The 21,615-nt window shown below is 39.4% G+C and overlaps 1 protein-coding gene across 1 annotated transcript; it reads right to left on the bottom strand.

Annotated features, from left to right (window-relative positions):
* Positions 1 to 20,862: 20,862 nt before the first annotated feature.
* On the bottom strand, positions 20,863 to 21,615 carry LOC145270123 (uncharacterized). Its single transcript, XM_080125731.1, has one exon. The coding sequence runs from the start codon at positions 21,613 to 21,615 to the stop codon at positions 20,863 to 20,865; it is 753 nt and encodes a 250-aa protein (XP_079981857.1).

Genomic DNA, 21,615 nt, shown 5'->3' with positions numbered 1-21,615 from the left:
ATGTGGTTCTTCTTTTGCACAGAAATCAAATTTGTTGCATCATATGATAACACATAAAGGAGACAAACCACATTCATGTGAAGTATGGGGTTCTTCTTTTGCACAGGAGTAAAATTTGTTGCATCATATAGAAAACAAATTTGGGAGACAATCCACATTCTTGTGAAGTATGTGGTTATTCTTTTACATGGAAGTCAACTTTGTTTAGTCGTATGACAACACATACAAGAGAAAAACCACATTCTTGTGAAGTATGTGGTTCTTCTTTTGCACCGAGTCAACTTTGTTGCATGTCTGCTAACACATATGAAAAACAATGTCTTATGCCCTTCCAATATCAATACCTCAGAATGGTATACAAGTATCACGAAACAACAATTAAAGAGAATTGGATAAATGAGCCAAACCACAGTGTAGCGAGTTTTTTCCGGGTTCATTCCCCAGGAATATATAAATAAGAAAGGTTTTATAGACTGGCTTAAAAGAGGATAGCTCCAACAATATCAGGACAGAATTATAGTGATTGCTTCCTATCAAACCTTGATGAATACAAGTGCAGTTTGTACGGCAGTTGTCAGGTTCTGCTATTATATAATGGAATACGATGGAATGCGTAAATATATGACGATCTGTCAAATGTTGAATGTTGAATGCTGTAACAAGTCTTTGGAACAGCAGTTATACATTTCATACACAATATACTTTGGCTCCGATAATAACAGCTACGTTTCTAGGATAAACAGAGACGAGGAAAAATGAAATACCAGGGTTTTACATACGATATAGAAAAAAGGTAAATACCTGGCATCTGGTAGGATGTGCCATCACCAGCCTAAAAAACTAATTAAAATAGAGACAACCACATTCCTGTGATGTATGTGCTTCGTTGCATAGAAGGAATTTGTTGTGGCAAAAAACATATTAAAGACAAAGAACATCAATAAAACATTCAAATTTCTATGTATCTCATATATGAACCCCAGATAGGGAGCCCCTTGATTTCTGAGAATTTTGACTGAGGAAAATTGAAATAAAAGAGACGAAAGTATATGAAATATACTAACTGGCCTTAGGAAAGATCCTAAGAAAGATTTAAACACAATTCCTAAAAGACAAAACCTTATCAATTATGCGATAACAGAGATCTTTTTACAAGGTAGTCACCACTTTTCAAGGCCCGGAAGCCACTCGGGGATAAGGATTATTGTATGTACAGTAGATTAGTTTTGGAGATCTGATAAAGTGTCTTACTTAAGGAGGTGGTTCATCAGGAATTTGTTCACATTTGACTTGAAGACATCCAGATTGTAGTCAGATGGGAAACAGGAAACCGAAACAGAGTTCCACAGGCGTGCACTTCTAAGAAAGAAGCTTTGTTCATTGAATCTACGTTTTGATTTTGGCACAGACAAGGAGTGGGGAAAATTTTGACAGTGGTTTCAGCTAGCCGGGTGTTTTTCGTGAAGGATTGGCGAGGGGAGACCAGAGATTGGAGTTCAGACGAGCACCTGCCATGGTAGTAACGATAAAACAAAGAGAGGCTCGCAAATGGCATCACTCACTAGGCCACGAAGCCTATTTTGTACTGTGTCAAGGCAGGATAGGCTATTTTAGCAGCCTGTGCCCAGATGTGGCAGCAGTATTCCAACCTTGGACGTACTTGGCTTTTATACAGATAGACAATTGCATCAGGGGTGAGATATCTTCTGTAGCGGTAGAAGGATCCTACCATTTTTCCAGCGATCTTGGAAACTGACGATGTACGTATTCCATTTCAGGTCAGGGGTAAAGGTCAGACCAGAAGCTTATCAAAACATGGAGATTCCCTTAGACGAGATCAACCCATACCTATTGATGCCACATGGGGATCAGATCATTGATGATGTAAAGATAGGAGCTTGGTTTTAGATGCATTAAAAGTAACCAGCCACCTCCTCTGTACCACGCACTCAAGATCAGAGGAGAGAGAATCTGAGAGAACTTTGTCATTTACATCCTTTGATGTGTTGCCATAGATGGTCGTATCATCGGCATAGATATCAACGAATGATTTAAGTATGTGTTTTGGGAGATCATTGATGTATATCAGAAAGAGAATTGGGCCTAGGATGGACCCTTGGGGGACTCCTGCATTAATATTTATGGCCTCTGATTTCTGCCCATCAATTACTACTCTTATGATTCTATCAGAGAGAAATGATTTTATGATTGAGAAAACATTTTCAGTTATACCGTAGCTGGAAATCTTGTGAAGTCGGCCCTTATGCCATACCTTATCGAAGGCCTTTGATATGTCAAGATCAATTGCCCTAGAGAGGGAGCCTTTTTTCAAGAGATTCGCTTATCCTATGAGATATAACAGCATATCTGCTGTAGATCTGGCAGAACGGAAACCATATTGCATGTCACTAAGAAGGTTATTTCTTCTGAGGTGTTTGACTACTTCTCTATTTAATATGGATTCCAGCAGCTTACTCATGACACACAGGGACTTATTGGTCTGTATTGAGAGGGAAAGGACTTATCACATGAGTTCTTAAATACAGGGCATACTATTGAGGTTTTCCAGGGTGTTGGGAAGCACTTCTCTTTAAGGCAACGCTCAAAGAGTTTTGTACGTATGGGAGCAAGTTCTAGTTGAAGCTTTTTCAGCACAATCATTGGAATGCCGTCAAGTCCAGTTGCTTTATTGGAATCAAAGTTCTTGATTAGCCCATTAAAACATTTAAAAAAAATCCTAATAAATATTTACACACAATTTCTATCCATGTCTTAATAATTTTAAAAAATTTAATACATCTCAATAAAACATTTTATATCACGTATCCCTGTCTTAATAATTATTTAAAATTTAATACATCTCAATAAAACATTTTATATCACGTTTCCATGTCTTAATAATTTTTTTAAAATTTAATACATCTTAATAAAACATTTTATATCACGTATCCATGTCTTAATAATTTTTTAAAATTTAATACATCTCAATAAAACATTTTATATCACGTATCCCTGTCTTAATAATTATTTAAAATTTAATACATCTCAATAAAACATTTTATATCACGTTTCCATGTCTTAATAATCTTTAAAAGTGTAATACATCTCAATAAAACGTCTATTTTATATCACGTATCCATGTCTTAATATCTACTTAAGGTTTTACCATTTGATAATTTTTGTTTCCATAAAAATGTTTATTGTGCAATATTTTTTTTTAATTACGAGGGACCCAGACCTGTTTGTCTGATCCAGTAAAAATGTTGCATTCGCAATTATTCATATCTCTATGGGTCATATGGCAAATTACAACTCTCAACTAATTGTAAATTCCCATATGTCATGAAGTCTGTAGCAGCAACACATACATCTGGTTGCTATTCATCTGTCATTGATTATGCAACTGTAAGCAATAATGAGGATACGTTTTTTTGGAGAACCATGCTTGACTATTCACCAAATCGCCGAAAAGTTCATGATTAGTGCAGGGTCTGTTGAAATTATCTGATGGATTCCTAGGTTGATGACGACTTTCCAAAAGCAAACACGCATCGAGTATCATAGTGTGTGGAAGCAGTATTCACTGTAAATGTGTTTAACTGGCTTCAGCCGAAAAAAACAAGTTTCATGGTAATATTAATTTACAAGCATCCTCCATTTGCATGTATATCTCCATATGTTAAAATGACGACATTAGGTTTTTGCTAGTCTTTCTATATATAGAGGCTGGTATTCCTAAATAGTTATAATCTCGTACTGACCATAATAAACGTTGCTTAACTTGGGTGAAATAACGAAAACTGGTGTGCAACGTGATTATTGCATGTATATGTCGAGTGCTTTAGGATGCCTTTTAAGATATGCTGAGATTATGAGTCAAACGTTTTCAAAAGACAGACGACTGTGGTGTTTCTCACTGAGAACGCAAACGCCGAGTTTGTTTTAAGACTTTATTCAGCCGAGAGCCGACCGCAAGTATCTACATGCTGTCTCTTTATGCACCGCCCCTTTTTGCCGGTGTTCCCCCTGTTATCGTCCCCTGTGTACCTACGTACATTACATCTCCCCCAAAAAGAAAGGTCCATTTATCATGGAAAAAGGTCAGGGTAGACTGCCCTTGTGACCATTGAAATCCCCTCTTTTTTTAAGTTAAGAAAAAATAAAAGGTAATTGTTCAATCTTTAGTCAATCCGGACTAAAACGATTCGGTGGTCTTATTGTACGGCCCGATCGTAGTGGCAGGGCTAGTGGGGTATGCTCACTCACTTCTCTATCTGGCTGCTCATAATCGGGCAAATTCTCATGTGTCAATGGAGTCTGTGGATGTGTGTTATTTTCTGTTGTCATATCTGTTCTGTACAAATACTGCTTGGTCTTCATCAAATGAACGCATCTGGGCAGATTTGTTATGGTGAAACTTTTGACATTCTTGGTTGTTATATACAACACTTGAGGTGGCGGGCTTCATACAATCCAGATTGGTGCGCAATCTTTGCTTCATCAACAACTCTGTCGAGGTAGATCCCGTTGTTGTGTGAGGCGTTGTCCGGTATGTCAGCAGAAAACGGGATATCTTTGTTTCCAGAGTTTCTCCCGGCATTTTTTAATACCGTTTTTAACCAGCCCAACTGAGCGTTCGGCTAGACCATTTGATGCCTGATGATGTGGACTGACAAATTTGTGTCTAATATCATTCCGTTTCATGAACTTTGCAAATTTTGAACTGGTGAAGCATGGGCCATTATCACTGACAACAATGTGCGGGAGACCATGAGTAGCAAAACAGCGCCTCAATCTTTCAATTGTAGTGGCTGACGTAGCTGCACTTGTGGTATAGACATCAACCCATTTTGAGTGTGCATCCGTAATGACAAGCAGGTATTGGCCATTGTAATCGGCATAATCAACGTAAACCCGCTGCCAAGGTTCAGCTGCCCATTCCCAGGGGTGTAGTGGTGCCTTAGCAGATAGGCTTCTGGAGCACTGACAAGGGTAACAGTTGTTCACCTTTTTTTCGATGTCAGCATCTATCCCAGGCCACCATACAAAGGTTCGGGCGAGGGCCTTCATCTTGACTATGCCAGGGTGGTATTGGTGAAGCTCGTCCAACACTCTTTGACTGAGATGGTGGGGAATTACCACTCGTGAACCCCACAGCAGGTACACCCTTTCAACACTTAGTTCGTTTTTACGAGCGTGAAATGGTAAATACGGAGCATCATGTGGGAAATTGCACCCTCAATGTTGTGTGGCTTGAACAACCTTAGAGGGGATGGGGTCTTTGCGTGTATGAGCACAAATGTCAGTCAAGTCAACGGTGGTATTGTCCAGGTGATCCATGAGATGTATAATGTAGCCTGGTGTTGGGACATCTAACGCTTCCTGCAGGGGGAGACGACTCATTGCGTCGGCAGTGACGATGTGTGACCTAGGCCTATATTCTATCGTGTAATCGTAAGCACTCATCAACAGTGACCAACGTATTATTCTTGGTGGCAGGGTGCCCAATGTTGGCTTTGTTGGGCTAAAGAGGCTGATAAGTGGCTTATGATCCGTAATGATACGGAATGCACGTCCAAATAAGTAGTGATGAAACTTTTTAACCCCAAAGATAATACTCAGTCCCTCCTTGTCCAACTGACTATTATTTTTCTCAGCCGGTGACATTGTTCTCGAAGCAAAAGCAATAGGTTTCTCTGAACCGTCGGCAAAGATGTGCGACAAAACAGCTCCGACACCATATTAACTGGCGTCACAGGTCAGTACCAGTTCCTTCTTCAGGTCATAGTGAACCAGGACATTTGTGGTCTGCAATGCATCTTTGGCTCGCTGAAAAGCTGTTAATTGGGGGGTGCCCCACGTCCAAGAGACACCTTTCCGCAGTAGATAATAGAGGGGGCCCAACTTATCTGCGACGTTGGGACGTACCTAGCTTAGAACTGGAATAAGCCCAAGAAAGTCTGGTTCGGTCACATTACATGGGGCTGGTGCATCCCGGATGGAACGGATCTTTTCTGCTGTAGGGTGAAGGCCTTCGGAGTCAATCCAATGACCTAAGTAGGTTACGGAGGGTGCCATTAACTTGCACTTGTCCAGACGAACGCGGAGACCAGCTTCTGAGAGTTTCCCTAACACTCGGTCAAGGGTGATCAAGTATTCCGCGTCTGATGATCCTGTAATTAGTATGTCGTCCTGATAGCATACGGCATGTGGTTCATTTGCCAACAAATTGTCCATACAGTGTTGATATATACCAGGAGCTGATTTTACTCCAAAACTGAGACAGTTGAACATGTAGAGACCCCGTGGTGTATTGATTGTAAGGTACTGCTTTGCGTTTTCCTCTAACGGAACCTGCAGGAACGCTTATCTCAAGTCAAGCTTGGTGAATTTCTTTCCCTGCACCAATTTTGCACGCAAATCATCAATCCTGGGGATAGAGTACTGGTCGAGATTTGAACATTTGTTTATTGTAGTTTTATAATCTCCACACAACCGTATTTTTTGGTCAGTTTTGACAACTGCTACTATAGGGGCAGCCCATTCTGAGTACTGTACTGGTTCGATAATACCCAGAGACTCTAGTCGATCCAGCTCCTTATCAACCTTTTCACGCAATGCAAAGGGCACGTGTCGAGCCTTGCAGAATATGGGCTTTGTTTTCGGGTCAACACTAAGTTTTGCTGTGAAACCCTTCAGTGCGCCCAATTCATCCTTGAAAACATCGGGGTATTTTGCAATAATGTCTTCAATTGCAGGTGTAGCATTTACTGCTTTCAGCTGATGGATGCGTTTCCAGCTGAGTTGCACTACTCGTAACCAGTTTCTACCAAGAAGTGCAGGGCCAGAACCAGGAACAATCACTAATGTCAGACGAAACTGTCGGCCATCATAGTCTACCGACACTTGACACGTACCACACGGTGTGATATTTTCTCCCGTGTAGCTTGCTAGTTTCTGTGACATAGGCTTAAGTACCGGCTTATCAGGTTCACACCATAGTTTTTCAAATGCATTGCGACTGATCAATGAAAGAGCAGCTCCGGTGTTGATCTCCATCTCGACATTGCGACCATTTATGCCCACCAACACCATCAGGGGCTCGGTTTTGCTATTTGCTTGCAGGTTAAACAGCCTATGCACCGAGGCGCAGTCGCTGCCTGTATCTTCGTCTACTGGTTCTTCACTGGTGACTTTGTGGGTTTTACGATGTCCAGCTCTATCGTTGTACTTCCGTGTCAAACAGGCTGGCGAAATGTGACCGGTTTTGTGACAAACATTACACGTTGCCTCTTAGAAACGACAGGAGTCGGGGTAATGTTTTGCGTTACATCGGAAACATGGTTTTGTTTTTGCCTCCGTAGTGGAGTAGGCCGTTCAACCTGGTTGACTTTCGTCTGTATTTTAAAATTGGACGTTGAACAGGCTGCCATGTCACGAACATTCCTGTCTGCACTTTCCATGGCAAGAGCTATCTGTCGAGCATAAGAAAATGTTAGTTTCCTCTCGGAAAGTCGTCGTCGACGGATTCGGTCATCCATCAATCCAACAACGAGCAAATCTCTCAACATCTCTCCTATCGTATTTTCAAACTCACAAAACTTTGTAATTTTTTTTTAAATGAGCAATAAAATCCGAAATGGAATGACCTGGTTGTTGGCGGCACATGTAAAAGTTGAATCGCTCAACAATTACGGACGGTGTTGGGTTGCAGTGCTCTTTTAACGAGAGCGAGAGTTCCTCATAACTTTTGTCTCTTAAGCTGTGCGGCGTAACGAGATCCTTCAGCAGAGAAAATGTTTCACCACCACAAACAGAAAGAAGGGCGGCCTTTTTCTTTCCTGGATCTTGTATTCAGTTAACCTCGAAATAATACTCCAATCTTTTTGAGTATGTGTCCCAATCACCTCCACTCGGCGAGAATTTGTCGAGTTTACCATAAGCCGTCATGTTTTTAAAATGCGTGTGTGGAGGTAGAAAAATGTCGCTGTTTAATTTCTATTAAACGCGATGTTTTTCGGAGAAAAAGTTTAAATAACTTTCCCCTTTATGAGAAATGATCTCATCCTCGTCGCCATGTGATGTTTCTCACTGAGAACGCAAACGCCGAGTTTGTTTTAAGACTTTATTCAGTCGACCGCAAGTATCTACATGCTTTTCTACACCCCCCGTTTGTCGGCGTTCCCCTGTTATCATCCCCTGTGTACCTACGTACATTACAGGGGGTGTCGTCTAATAGAGTAGCAGGAGTTACAGGAATTTCGACTTTACTAGTCTTAGCATGATTTCTCACATATACTGGAGCCGGTTTTGTCCAAGACGGTATCAAGAGGAGGATTTACGGCTATATATGAGTAGCGTGTCATGAGAAGTCATATTAGTGGCAGTGCAAGGTAGCGATCTAATTGAGTGAAGAGTGTCAGGTCTTCCCAATTGGACAGGTTCATGTTGCTCGAGTGTAAGGTTGTTTGGGTGGCCTTCCATAAAATTCCATTGAGTTTCTCAACCTGCACATTACCTTCAGGGTGATATCTACGAGTTTTCGAGATAGCAATACGTTTCCGGGGTAAGTAATCTCTTATTTCACCAGTAAAAAAGTCTGCAGCCCTATCAGTATGTATCATAGTAGACATACAACAACTTGAAAATAGCTGGATTAGACAGCAGATAATGGTTTTGCTTGTCATGTCTTTACAGGGGAAGGCAACACGAAACCAAAAATACTCATAAATAATGATGAGTATTTCTTACCATGCGAAGAAGTAGGTTGTTGACCTTTGAAGTCAATGTTTAATCGTTGAAAAGGTAGAATAACCTGTACGAGTGTTGCTTTGTTACAACTGGCAAATTTAGGCTTTAGATATTGGCATTATGAACAAGAGTCAGTTATATTTTTAATTTGTTCCAAGAGTATGTGAGATTCCTTGATCTGATGAAGTGGTTGGGCCGTGTAACACCAGAATGGTATAGTCTAACATGCAAATCGCGAAGGTCTTGTAGAGTGTGAGTTAGGGCAGAGATGTAAGAGAATGTGTCAGCAGCTGCATCTTCCATTCCCCGATGCTAAATTTGAACTGTATATCCTACTGTTGTCAAACATGAAACTAATGCTTTTTTGGTCCGTAAAGACTTTGAAGTGTCTTCCGAGTAAAATGTGTTGCCACGTTTACAAAGTTTCGACAATAGCAGCAGCTTCCTTTTCAGCAACATGATTTTTAATTTCGTTCGGGTTTAGCGTCCTTAAAAATAATGCAACAGGTCGACCTTGTTGGTTTATTGTAGCAGCTATGCAGTAATTACTTGCATCTGTTTTTAATTCAAATTCCTTATCCAGGTCAACTGTTATTAGTCTAGCATTTTTAGATCAGTCTTCAACGTTTGAAAAGAGTTTAAGACAGATGGGGGTAGTGGACACTTTTTGCTGTGGTTGAATATCAGTTTTTTATCAGAGAAGTTTTGTATGAACTTACTATAATACCAGAGCATTCCGATTACTCGTTTTTGAGATGCGAGATTTAGAGGTGGTGACTTTTCGAGGATTTGTTTCAGTTTTTGGTAGTAAGGTGCAATTGGATTATTTTGGATTGTGTAATCAAGTAAAGTGATTTAGGTTTCTGAAATGATGCTTTTACTTTGGTTCAACGTGATTTTATATGTTTTTGCGACATCATAAAATATTTTGTATGTTTTTGCGACATCATAAAATATTTTGTATGTTTTTGCGACATCATAAAATATTTTGTATGTTTTTGCGACATCATAAAATATTTGGCGATTGTAGTTGTGCTCTTTTTTATCCTTCGTGCATATTGTGACATTGTCTACGTAGACGAAGATGTCTATCAAATTCTCCTTCTCTTTTTTATCCTTCCTGCATATTGTGACATTGTCTACGTAGACGAGGATGTCTATCAAATTCTCCTTCTCTATAATGTTATCGATACAGGCCGAGTGTGAAGATATTGCACCATGCTACATCGTCAATCATTTTATTGATGTTAAGCATGGGATAGGCGTCAAGTTCCGTAAATCTATTTATGTTATCACTGTAGTCGACGACCATTCTTTTTTGTGATTTTCGTTGGAGGTCAATAGAACTTGAGCTCACCAAGGAGATATAGATGACTATTATGCCTTCTCGCAACATCCTGGTAGTTTACTTTCTTATTAATTTGTTGTCAGCAATAGTGTGATGCCGAGCTTTGATGCATTAGGAGCTGTACGTGGAAAGAGATGAGAAAAAAGAGGAGAAGGGATCAGACCATTGCATAGATATCCTGTAGTGTTAATATAGGTAGTGTCGAGAGCTGTTATCGTGCTGTTATAGTCCATAACATCTCATTATTTGTAGTGTTAATATAGGTAGTGTCGAGAGCTGTTATCGTGCTGTTATAGTCCATAACATCTCATTATTTGTAGTGTTAATATAGGTAGTGTTGAGAGCTGTTATCGTGCTGTTATAGTCCATAACATCTCATTATTTGTAGTGTTAATATAGGTAGTGTTGAGAGCTGTTATCGTGCTGTTATAGTCCATAACATCTCATTATTTGTAGTGTTAATATAGGTAGTGTCGAGAGCTGTTATCATGCTGTTATATTCCGTAACATCTCATTATTTGTAGTGTTAATATAGGTAGTGTCGAGAGCTGTTATCGTGCTGTTATAGTCCATAACATCTCATTATTTGTAGTGTTAATATAGGTAGTGTCGAGAGCTGTTATCGTGCTGTTATAGTCCATAACATCTCATTATTTGTAGTGTTAATATAGGTAGTGTCGAGAGCTGTTATCGTGCTGTTATAGTCCATAACATCTCATTATTTGTAGTGTTAATATAGGTAGTGTCGAGAGCTGTTATCGTGCTGTTATAGTCCATAACATCTCATTATTTGTAGTGTAAATATAGGTAGTGTCGAGAGCTGTTATCGTGCTGTTATAGTCCATAACATCTCATTATTTGTAGTGTTAATATAGGTAGTGTCGAGAGCTGTTATCATGCTGTTATAGTCCGTAACATCTCATTATTTGTAGTGTAAATATAGGTAGTGTCGAGGGCTGTTATCGTGCTGTTATAGTCCATAACATCTCATTATTTGTAGTGTTAATATAGGTAGTGTCGAGAGCTGTTATCGTGCTGTTATAGTCCATAACATCTCATTATTTGTAGTGTTAATATAGGTAGTGTCGAGAGCTGTTATCGTGCTGTTATAGTCCATAACATCTCATTATTTGTAGTGTTAATATAGGTAGTGTCGAGAGCTGTTATCGTGCTGTTATAGTCCATAACATCTCATTATTTGTAGTGTTAATATAGGTAGTGTCGAGAGCTGTTATCGTGCTGTTATAGTCCATAACATCTCATTATTTGTAGTGTTAATATAGGTAGTGTCGAGAGCTGTTATCGTGCTGTTATAGTCCATAACATCTCATTATTTGTAGTGTTAATATAGGTAGTGTCGAGAGCTGTTATCATGCTGTTATAGTTCATAACATCTCATTATTTGTAGTGTAAATATTGGTAGTGTCGAGAGCTGTTATCGTGCTGTTATAGTCCATAACATCTCATTATTTGTAGTGTTAATATAGGTAGTGTCGAGAGCTGTTATCGTGCTGTTATAGTCCATAACATCTCATTATTTGTAGTGTTAATATAGGTAGTGTCGAGAGCTGTTATCGTGCTGTTATAGTCCATAACATCTCATTATTTGTAGTGTTAATATAGGTAGTGTTGAGAGCTGTTATCGTGCTGTTATAGTCCATAACATCTCATTATTTGTAGTGTTAATATAGGTAGTGTTGAGAGCTGTTATCGTGCTGTTATAGTCCATAACATCTCATTATTTGTAGTGTTAATATAGGTAGTGTCGAGAGCTGTTATCATGCTGTTATATTCCGTAACATCTCATTATTTGTAGTGTAAATATAGGTAGTGTCGAGAGCTGTTATCGTGCTGTTATAGTCCATAACATCTCATTATTTGTAGTGTTAATATAGGTAGTGTCGAGAGCTGTTATCGTGCTGTTATAGTCCATAACATCTCATTATTTGTAGTGTTAATATAGGTAGTGTCGAGAGCTGTTATCGTGCTGTTATAGTCCATAACATCTCATTATTTGTAGTGTTAATATAGGTAGTGTCGAGAGCTGTTATCGTGCTGTTATAGTCCATAACATCTCATTATTTGTAGTGTTAATATAGGTAGTGTCGAGAGCTGTTATCGTGCTGTTATAGTCCATAACATCTCATTATTTGTAGTGTTAATATAGGTAGTGTCGAGAGCTGTTATCATGCTGTTATAGTCCGTAACATCTCATTATTTGTAGTGTAAATATAGGTAGTGTCGAGAGCTGTTATCGTGCTGTTATAGTCCATAACATCTCATTATTTGTAGTGTTAATATAGGTAGTGTCGAGAGCTGTTATCGTGCTGTTATAGTCCATAACATCTCATTATTTGTAGTGTTAATATAGGTAGTGTCGAGAGCTGTTATCGTGCTGTTATAGTCCATAACATCTCATTATTTGTAGTGTTAATATAGGTAGTGTCGAGAGCTGTTATCGTGCTGTTATAGTCCATAACATCTCATTATTTGTAGTGTTAATATAGGTAGTGTCGAGAGCTGTTATCGTGCTGTTATAGTCCATAACATCTCATTATTTGTAGTGTTAATATAGGTAGTGTCGAGAGCTGTTATCGTGCTGTTATAGTCCATAACATCTCATTATTTGTAGTGTTAATATAGGTAGTGTCGAGAGCTGTTATCATGCTGTTATAGTCCATAACATCTCATTATTTGTAGTGTTAATATTGGTAGTGTCGAGAGCTGTTATCGTGCTGTTATAGTCCATAACATCTCATTATTTGTAGTGTTAATATAGGTAGTGTCGAGAGCTGTTATCGTGCTGTTATAGTCCATAACATCTCATTATTTGTAGTGTTAATATAGGTAGTGTCGAGAGCTGTTATCGTGCTGTTATAGTCCATAACATCTCATTATTTGTAGTGTTAATATAGGTAGTGTCGAGAGCTGTTATCGTGCTGTTATAGTCCATAACATCTCATTATTTGTAGTGTTAATATAGGTAGTGTCGAGAGCTGTTATCGTGCTGTTATAGTCCATAACATCTCATTATTTGTAGTGTTAATATTGGTAGTGTCGAGAGCTGTTATCGTGCTGTTATAGTCCATAACATCTCATTATTTGTAGTGTTAATATAGGTAGTGTCGGGAGCTGTTATCGTGCTTTTATAGTCCATAACATCTCATTATTTGTAGTGTTAATATAGGTAGTGTCGAGAGCTGTTATCGTGCTGTTATAGTCCATAACATCTCATTATTTGTAGTGTTAATATAGGTAGTGTCGAGAGCTGTTATCGTGCTGTTATAGTCCATAACATCTCATTATTTGTAGTGTTAATATAGGTAGTGTCGAGAGCTGTTATCGTGCTGTTATAGTCCATAACATCTCATTATTTGTCGTGTTAATATAGGTAGTGTCGAGAGCTGTTATCGTGCTGTTATAGTCCATAACATCTCATTATTTGTAGTGTTAATATAGGTAGTGTCGAGAGCTGTTATCGTGCTGTTATAGTCCATAACATCTCATTATTTGTAGTGTTAATATAGGTAGTGTCGAGAGCTGTTATCGTGCTGTTATAGTCCATAACATCTCATTATTTGTAGTGTTAATATAGGTAGTGTCGAGAGCTGTTATCGTGCTGTTATAGTCCGTAACATCTCATTATTTGTAGTGTAAATATAGGTAGTGTCGAGAGCTGTTATCGTGCTGTTATAGTCCATAACATCTCATTATTTGTAGTGTTAATATAGGTAGTGTCGAGAGCTGTTATCGTGCTGTTATAGTCCATAACATCTCATTATTTGTAGTGTTAATATAGGTAGTGTCGAGAGCTGTTATCGTGCTGTTATAGTCCATAACATCTCATTATTTGTAGTGTTAATATAGGTAGTGTCGAGAGCTGTTATCGTGCTGTTATAGTCCATAACATCTCATTATTTGTAGTGTTAATATAGGTAGTGTCGAGAGCTGTTATCGTGCTGTTATAGTCCATAACATCTCATTATTTGTAGTGTTAATATAGGTAGTGTCGAGAGCTGTTATCGTGCTGTTATAGTCCATAACATCTCATTATTTGTAGTGTTAATATAGGTAGTGTCGAGAGCTGTTATCATGCTGTTATAGTCCATAACATCTCATTATTTGTAGTGTTAATATTGGTAGTGTCGAGAGCTGTTATCGTGCTGTTATAGTCCATAACATCTCATTATTTGTAGTGTTAATATAGGTAGTGTCGAGAGCTGTTATCGTGCTGTTATAGTCCATAACATCTCATTATTTGTAGTGTAAATATAGGTAGTGTCGAGAGCTGTTATCGTGCTGTTATAGTCCATAACATCTCATTATTTGTAGTGTTAATATAGGTAGTGTCGAGAGCTGTTATCGTGCTGTTATAGTCCATAACATCTCATTATTTGTAGTGTTAATATAGGTAGTGTCGAGAGCTGTTATCGTGCTGTTATAGTCCATAACATCTCATTATTTGTAGTGTTAATATAGGTAGTGTCGAGAGCTGTTATCGTGCTGTTATAGTCCATAACATCTCATTATTTGTAGTGTTAATATAGGTAGTGTCGAGAGCTGTTATCGTGCTGTTATAGTCCATAACATCTCATTATTTGTAGTGTTAATATAGGTAGTGTCGAGAGCTGTTATCGTGCTGTTATAGTCCATAACATCTCATTATTTGTAGTGTTAATATAGGTAGTGTCGAGAGCTGTTATCATGCTGTTATAGTCCATAACATCTCATTATTTGTAGTGTTAATATTGGTAGTGTCGAGAGCTGTTATCGTGCTGTTATAGTCCATAACATCTCATTATTTGTAGTGTTAATATAGGTAGTGTCGAGAGCTGTTATCGTGCTGTTATAGTCCATAACATCTCATTATTTGTAGTGTTAATATAGGTAGTGTCGAGAGCTGTTATCGTGCTGTTATAGTCCGTAACATCTCATTATTTGTAGTGTTAATATAGGTAGTGTCGAGAGCTGTTATCGTTCTGTTATAGTCCATAACATCTCATTATTTGTAGTGTTAATATAGGTAGTGTCGAGAGCTGTTATCGTGCTGTTATAGTCCATAACATCTCATTATTTGTAGTGTTAATATTGGTAGTGTCGAGAGCTGTTATCGTGCTGTTATAGTCCATAACATCTCATTATTTGTAGTGTTAATATAGGTAGTGTCGAGAGCTGTTATAGTGCTTTTATAGTCCATAACATCTCATTATTTGTAGTGTTAATATAGGTAGTGTCGAGAGCTGTTATCGTGCTGTTATAGTCCATAACATCTCATTATTTGTAGTGTTAATATAGGTAGTGTCGAGAGCTGTTATCGTGCTGTTATAGTCCATAACATCTCATTATTTGTAGTGTTAATATAGGTAGTGTCGAGAGCTGTTATCGTGCTGTTATAGTCCATAACATCTCATTATTTGTCGTGTTAATATAGGTAGTGTCGAGAGCTGTTATCGTGCTGTTATAGTCCATAACATCTCATTATTTGTAGTGTTAATATAGGTAGTGTCGAGAGCTGTTATCGTGCTGTTATAGTCCATAACATCTCATTATTTGTAGTGTTAATATAGGTAGTGTCGAGAGCTGTTATCGTGCTGTTATAGTCCATAACATCTCATTATTTGTAGTGTTAATATAGGTAGTGTCGAGAGCTGTTATCATGCTGTTATAGTCCATAACATCTCATTATTTGTAGTGTTAATATAGGTAGTGTCGAGAGCTGTTATCGTGCTGTTATAGTCCATAACATCTCATTATTTGTAGTGTTAATATAGGTAGTGTCGAGAGCTGTTATCGTGCTGTTATAGTCCATAACATCTCATTATTTGTAGTGTTAATATAGGTAGTGTCGAGAGCTGTTATCGTGCTGTTATAGTCCATAACATCTCATTATTTGTAGTGTTAATATAGGTAGTGTCGAGAGCTGTTATCGTGCTGTTATAGTCCATAACATCTCATTATTTGTAGTGTTAATATAGGTAGTGTCGAGAGCTGTTATCGTGCTGTTATAGTCCATAACATCTCATTATTTGTAGTGTTAATATAGGTAGTGTCGAGAGCTGTTATCGTGCTGTTATAGTCCATAACATCTCATTATTTCATAGATCGCTGCTGAAATAGAGTTGATTAAGACAAAGAAGGTTTGCGAGTTATTTTCAATTTCGTCATTGTTTGCGGTACTATATAGTTTTTGGAAGGTTAGTTCCCAGTGTTTGTATACTTTCTCTGAATTCAGAGTAATGGATTCCACGGCAAATATGTCAGGTGTAGTAGTTTATTCATTTCGTTGTTTTTCTTTAATTTGAAGTTGATAAAATTGTAGTGATGTGTAAAGAAGAATGAAGTAAGAGAAAACAGGAAAACGTTTGATAAAAGTTTTATTAACTTAAAATTAATACACGTGTTATTATGACTATAATCGAGTTTAGATGGTGGAACAGCTACTTCCGGCCAAGGGGTGATAATTACAATATTTATTATAGCTAAGGAACCAAGGGTAATTTAAAAAAAAAATAAATAAAATAATATCATTTATTTAAAAATTACAATATATATTTTTTTAAATATTATTCCTCAAACAAGTAAATTACAATTCAGTAAATTGGGGTCCTTTTTTTACCAGGGTTAGAGAGTATTTTGTAGGGGACTAGGATATATATAAATACCCCAATCCCGTTACAAGAGAATAATGAAACGAATGAGGAATTGAAGGAAACAAAGGCTCAGTTAATGGATAAGATAAACGTTGTTTATTTGCTATTGAAAGAAATGAATGTTTTAGTTATGATGTGTCCGAGCGTATGTAACCAATGCTCGTTGCAGGACTGGTGTTGTAGCAAAAAGGAGGAGATGTGTTTTCACCTCAAGTTCGGGTTACTATTGCTTGTTCCCGCGAGGGAAAAGAAACAAATGTTGTAGGAAATTTGAGAATGGTAGTTCAGCTTGTGTATGCATTGATCAGGAGTGACTTTTGTAGGGTATTATAATTAAACAAAGCGTACTTATCTTTTCAGACGACGGGGGGGGGGTGGTAAGTGGCGGCCAGTTGTGGTACTTCGGTGATATGTATCAGGCTTTTAACTGGAGAGCAACGACTACATTTATCACCCTAGCAGCGCGGAGTTTTTTTCTCCTGTATTTTCTTCTTCTTTTTTTGTAGGTCCGGTGGAAGAATGTCCGTGCGTTCACTGACACAGCTGGGCGAAACTCTTTCCTTCTTTTCTTCTTCTTTCTGGTCCCCTCCTTTTATAGTCGTAAACCGGCTCCCAGCGGCTGTCATATTTTAGGCCTTTATTTTCGGCGGGGAGCTCTGCCATTGGTTCATAATTCTTTTTATGGTTTCTTATTTTTCTTTTTCCAAACGGAAGCGATGCGTGGAGCCATGTGCAAACGAAGATTTTTTTACTTTGTCTCTTATGCTGGAGACGTTAGCATCCGGTTGGCATGTTCCCACACACATCGCCACCCGAAATAGCGGAGCTATCTCGAGAGTGTCCGTGAGGAGTTTGGTGGATGGAGTAGTCCATCCTTTTTGCGGTGTGGAGTGGGGGAGCGAACATTTTGGAAAAGGACAGGTTTTTGTTCCTACCCCCTTTATATATAGTAGACGTGGTCCTTGTGTCTCGCAAAGCGAACGCGTCTACCTGAACGTGTTACCGTAGGTTCATTTGGTGAGTCTTCTATGTCCTGTGTTGGGGCGGACATGTCTCCTGGTGTAATGTCATCTGTTGTCATCAGTTCGGTGTGTGCATTGTTTGTGTTTCTGTTGTTATTAGAATTACTGAACTTGACTGGTTTTAGTCTTTCTACTGAGACTGTTTGTATATCTCCCGATGGCAGTTCAATTTGAAAGTGCTTGTTTTGCCTTTGGATGACCCTATGTGGTCCAGAGTATGGAGCTTCCAGTGGTTTTCGAATCCTATCCCTTCGAAGCCACACATGGGTTGCCGATTTTAGCTCTTCTGGTATGAATGCCTTTTGTGTTGTATGTAGCTGTCCTTCTGAGAGGAGAGCCATATCCAACTTTTGCATCTCTTTGGCCATTTTTCTTATGTCTTCTCCATGTAGATCTGGATTTTCTTGGCTCATTATTAGTTTTGGCAGTAGTAGTTGAGTCCCTGTAACTGCGGCAGCAGGGGAAAATCCTTGATCGTTAGGCACGTTTCTAATGCCGAGCAGCACGATTGGTAGTGCATCAAGCCAGCTCTGCTGTCGTGTCATGATTGCAGTCTTTAGGGTCCGGTGTAGCCTTTCGATCATTCCATTGGTTTTAGGATGATACGCCGTCGTGCGGAGTCTGTGGAATCCGATTATCGTGGATAAATCTTTGAACAGCTCACTCTCAAACTGGCTTCCTCGGTCTGTAACCACATGTAATGGAACTCCAAAACGGGAGATCCATATGGTTAAGAATGCTATTGCGATGGTAGAGGCAGATGTGTTCTGCAGAGGTGTGGCCTCCACCCATCTTGTTGCTCTGTCAATGCATGTCAATACATATCTGGCTGGAGATGTGTATACACCATCATATGTGGTGGCGGGTGGTAATGGTCCAATGATGTCGATATGTACTGTTTCGAATCTCCCAGATGGTAGGGAGAATGGTGTGGTTTCTGTTTTAGTGTGTCTGGAGATCTTATGTTGCTGGCATTGAAGACAGCCTTTAGCCCAATTTCGTATATTTCTGTCCATGTCTGGCCAAAAGTATCTGGATTTTATCAACTTGGTTGTTGGTGTTGGTCCTGGATGCGAGATGGTATGAAATGTGTCAAAAATGTTCCTGCGTAACAGTTCGGGTATGTACGGTCTGGGAGTGGGTGTTGATATGTCACACCAGATGGATGACCCTTGTAGTTCGTATGGCTTTAACTGACTTTCGTATTTACGGAGTTCATCGTCAGTTTTCTGTGCTTCGCAGATGGCTGGTAAATCGCAAGGATCAATGGTCACTGCGCATGTTGGTCGAGATAGGCAGTCAGCAACAATGTTGTCTTCTCCTCTGATATACAACACATCTACAACATATTCTGTGATGATTGACAGGTAACGTTGTTGTACCTCAGATTTCATTGGTGTCTTTTTTTTAAATGCTAGGGACAGTGGTTTGTGATCGGAGAAGAGGGTCACATTCCTACCTTCTATTTGAGGTTTGAAATGCAATACCGCTTGGTATGCTGCTAATAGTTCTCTGTTAAAGGTGGAGTATTTCTTTTGGCTCTCCGATAACTTTCGTGAGTAGAATCCAATAGGTATCGACTCCCCATTTACTATCTGATTCAGTGCTGCTCCTACCGCGTAGTTGGAACTGTCTGTGACCAAGTGATATTGTGTAGCCTTCGGATCAGGATGTGTCAATGCGGATATTTCTGCTAGGATGGTTTTTATTTTTACAAATGCTTCTTTTTCGGGTGGGCCTAATTCCAGTGTTTTAGCTGCGGGATTGCGTTTAATGGCTTCCGTCAAAGGCAGTAGCACATCTGCAGCCTGTGGGATTAATCTTCTGTAGAAATTGACCATTCCCAGGAATCGCCGGAGCGATTTAGAGTCTGTTGGCTCTGGAAAATTTTTTATATCTTCCACTTTCTGTGCCGTTGGTGTAAGTCCTTCAGCACTTACATTGTAGCCCAGAAATTCAATGTTATCTCTGAAAAATTGGCACTTGTCAACAGAGATTTTAAGGTTGTTCTCTTCAAGAAGTGAGAGAACTTTTCCAAGGTCATGGTGGTGTTGTTCCTCAGACTCTGAAAACACCAGGATGTCATCGATGTATACGAAAACGCAGCCCACCTCCCTGAGTATGCTGTCCATAAATCTTTGGAAGGTTGAACTGCTATTTCGCAACCCGAAAGGCATAAATACATATTCAAAAAGGCCAAATGGTGTTATCACGGCAGTTTTTTCAATATCAGCCTTCTGAATGGGGATTTGATGATATGCTTGTAACAAATCAATCTTTGAGAATACTCTCTTTTTAAAAAGCTTGGCTCCGAGGCTGTTAATGTTTGGGATTGGGTATCTGTCTGGTCTTGTCAGGTGGTTCAGGTATCTGAAGTCACCACACACTCTCCATTTTCCGGGGGTTGATTTCGGAACTAGGTGTATTGGTGAGGACCATGGGGATTTTGATGGTCTTATTATTCCAGCCTTTAAGAGTTCTGTGAATTCTTGTTTTGCCACCTCATATTTCTCTTCGGACAGCTGTCGGACCTTGGCGTAAGTTGGGGCACTATCTCCAGTGTCTATGACATGGGTTACTCTTGTGTTAGGTGCTGGACGTTGCTCTGTGCGTGGAGTGGTAAGCTTGGGGAATTTTTGGAGGAGAGACTGCATCGTTCCTGGTAGACTGTCATGGTTGTTTACCGTTATATTTTGTATCTGGGCTGTGACCCGTCCACCTTGTACATATCGGCGTGTTGTCTCATCCACCAGTTTACCATCGCTGCAATTCAAGATGAGACCGTAGTGCCGAAGAAAGTCTGCACCTAAAAGGGGGTTGACAGTGTCTGCGATCACAACTGTCCAAGGGTATGAACGGCGTAAACCTGGAATAATAATGTCCACTTGTATTTCCCCAAAGCATTTTATGGCATCTCCATTGGCCGATGACAAACGTACAGGTGTGGAATTGATGGTTATATCAGGTGCCAGACTGTGTGGTAGTATTGTAACAGAGGCACCTGTATCTATAATGAAATTTACTATATTTTGTCCGATTTTGGTGGCAACCTCAAATAGTTGCGAGTAGTCGGTTGCTGTTCCAACCCGCATTATAAGTTTCCCGAAGTTTGGTTAGGTTGCCTGACGGGTGATGATGGTCTTGATGTAGGTATTATTTTGCAGTTCGATTTTTGTGGCCATCTGCACCATGGTTTGCAGGTCCTCGATTTTTCCGCAAAGTACAAGTGCCCACGACAGATTTGGGGTTTCTGGTCCTCATAAAAGGGTCGTACATTACTGTGTGTTCTTGTAGCAATGTTGGTGGAAGCTAAATTTCCGTTGGCTCTTGGTGGTGGTGCGGTAACATTGTGCACATACTTGGGTCTCAGAAAAGGAACTATTTCATCCGCCAATGTACCCAATTCATATACAGAGGCATTTTTTACCGCTGCTATAACCGGGGTTATTTCGGTGGGAAGTGCTTGAATAAATTTGTGGCGCACGAGTTCCTCTCCCACACCTACTTTACTAGCTGTCGCCATCAGTTGCTGTAAATATGTGGACGGCTTTCCTGTCATAGCTGTGGTGCCAATAAGTCTGTTGAACAACTCAGGTTTTGATTGTTCATGCATATTTATCACCGCCTCTCTCAGTTGTGTATAACTTCTAGAAGCAATGATGGTGGTGGGTAGGTTTGAAATCAAATCAGGGGGAAGATTTGAGAGGACATGATAGAATCGTGTGGTCTCGTTGGATATGTTCCTCAGTTCGAATTGGGCTTCGCATATGGCGAACCACCCGTCCACAGCGGCATGCATGAATCCCGGTATCTTTACAGAGACTGCTGACACAGTATCCTCCAT

This window comes from Euprymna scolopes, chromosome 46, assembly GCF_053919585.1.
Source record: "Euprymna scolopes isolate OS-2025 chromosome 46, ASM5391958v1, whole genome shotgun sequence".
Lineage (NCBI taxonomy): Eukaryota > Metazoa > Mollusca > Cephalopoda > Sepiida > Sepiolidae > Euprymna > Euprymna scolopes.
The sequence above is the reverse complement of the archived record's forward strand: the minus strand, read 5'-3'. Positions and strand labels throughout refer to the sequence as shown.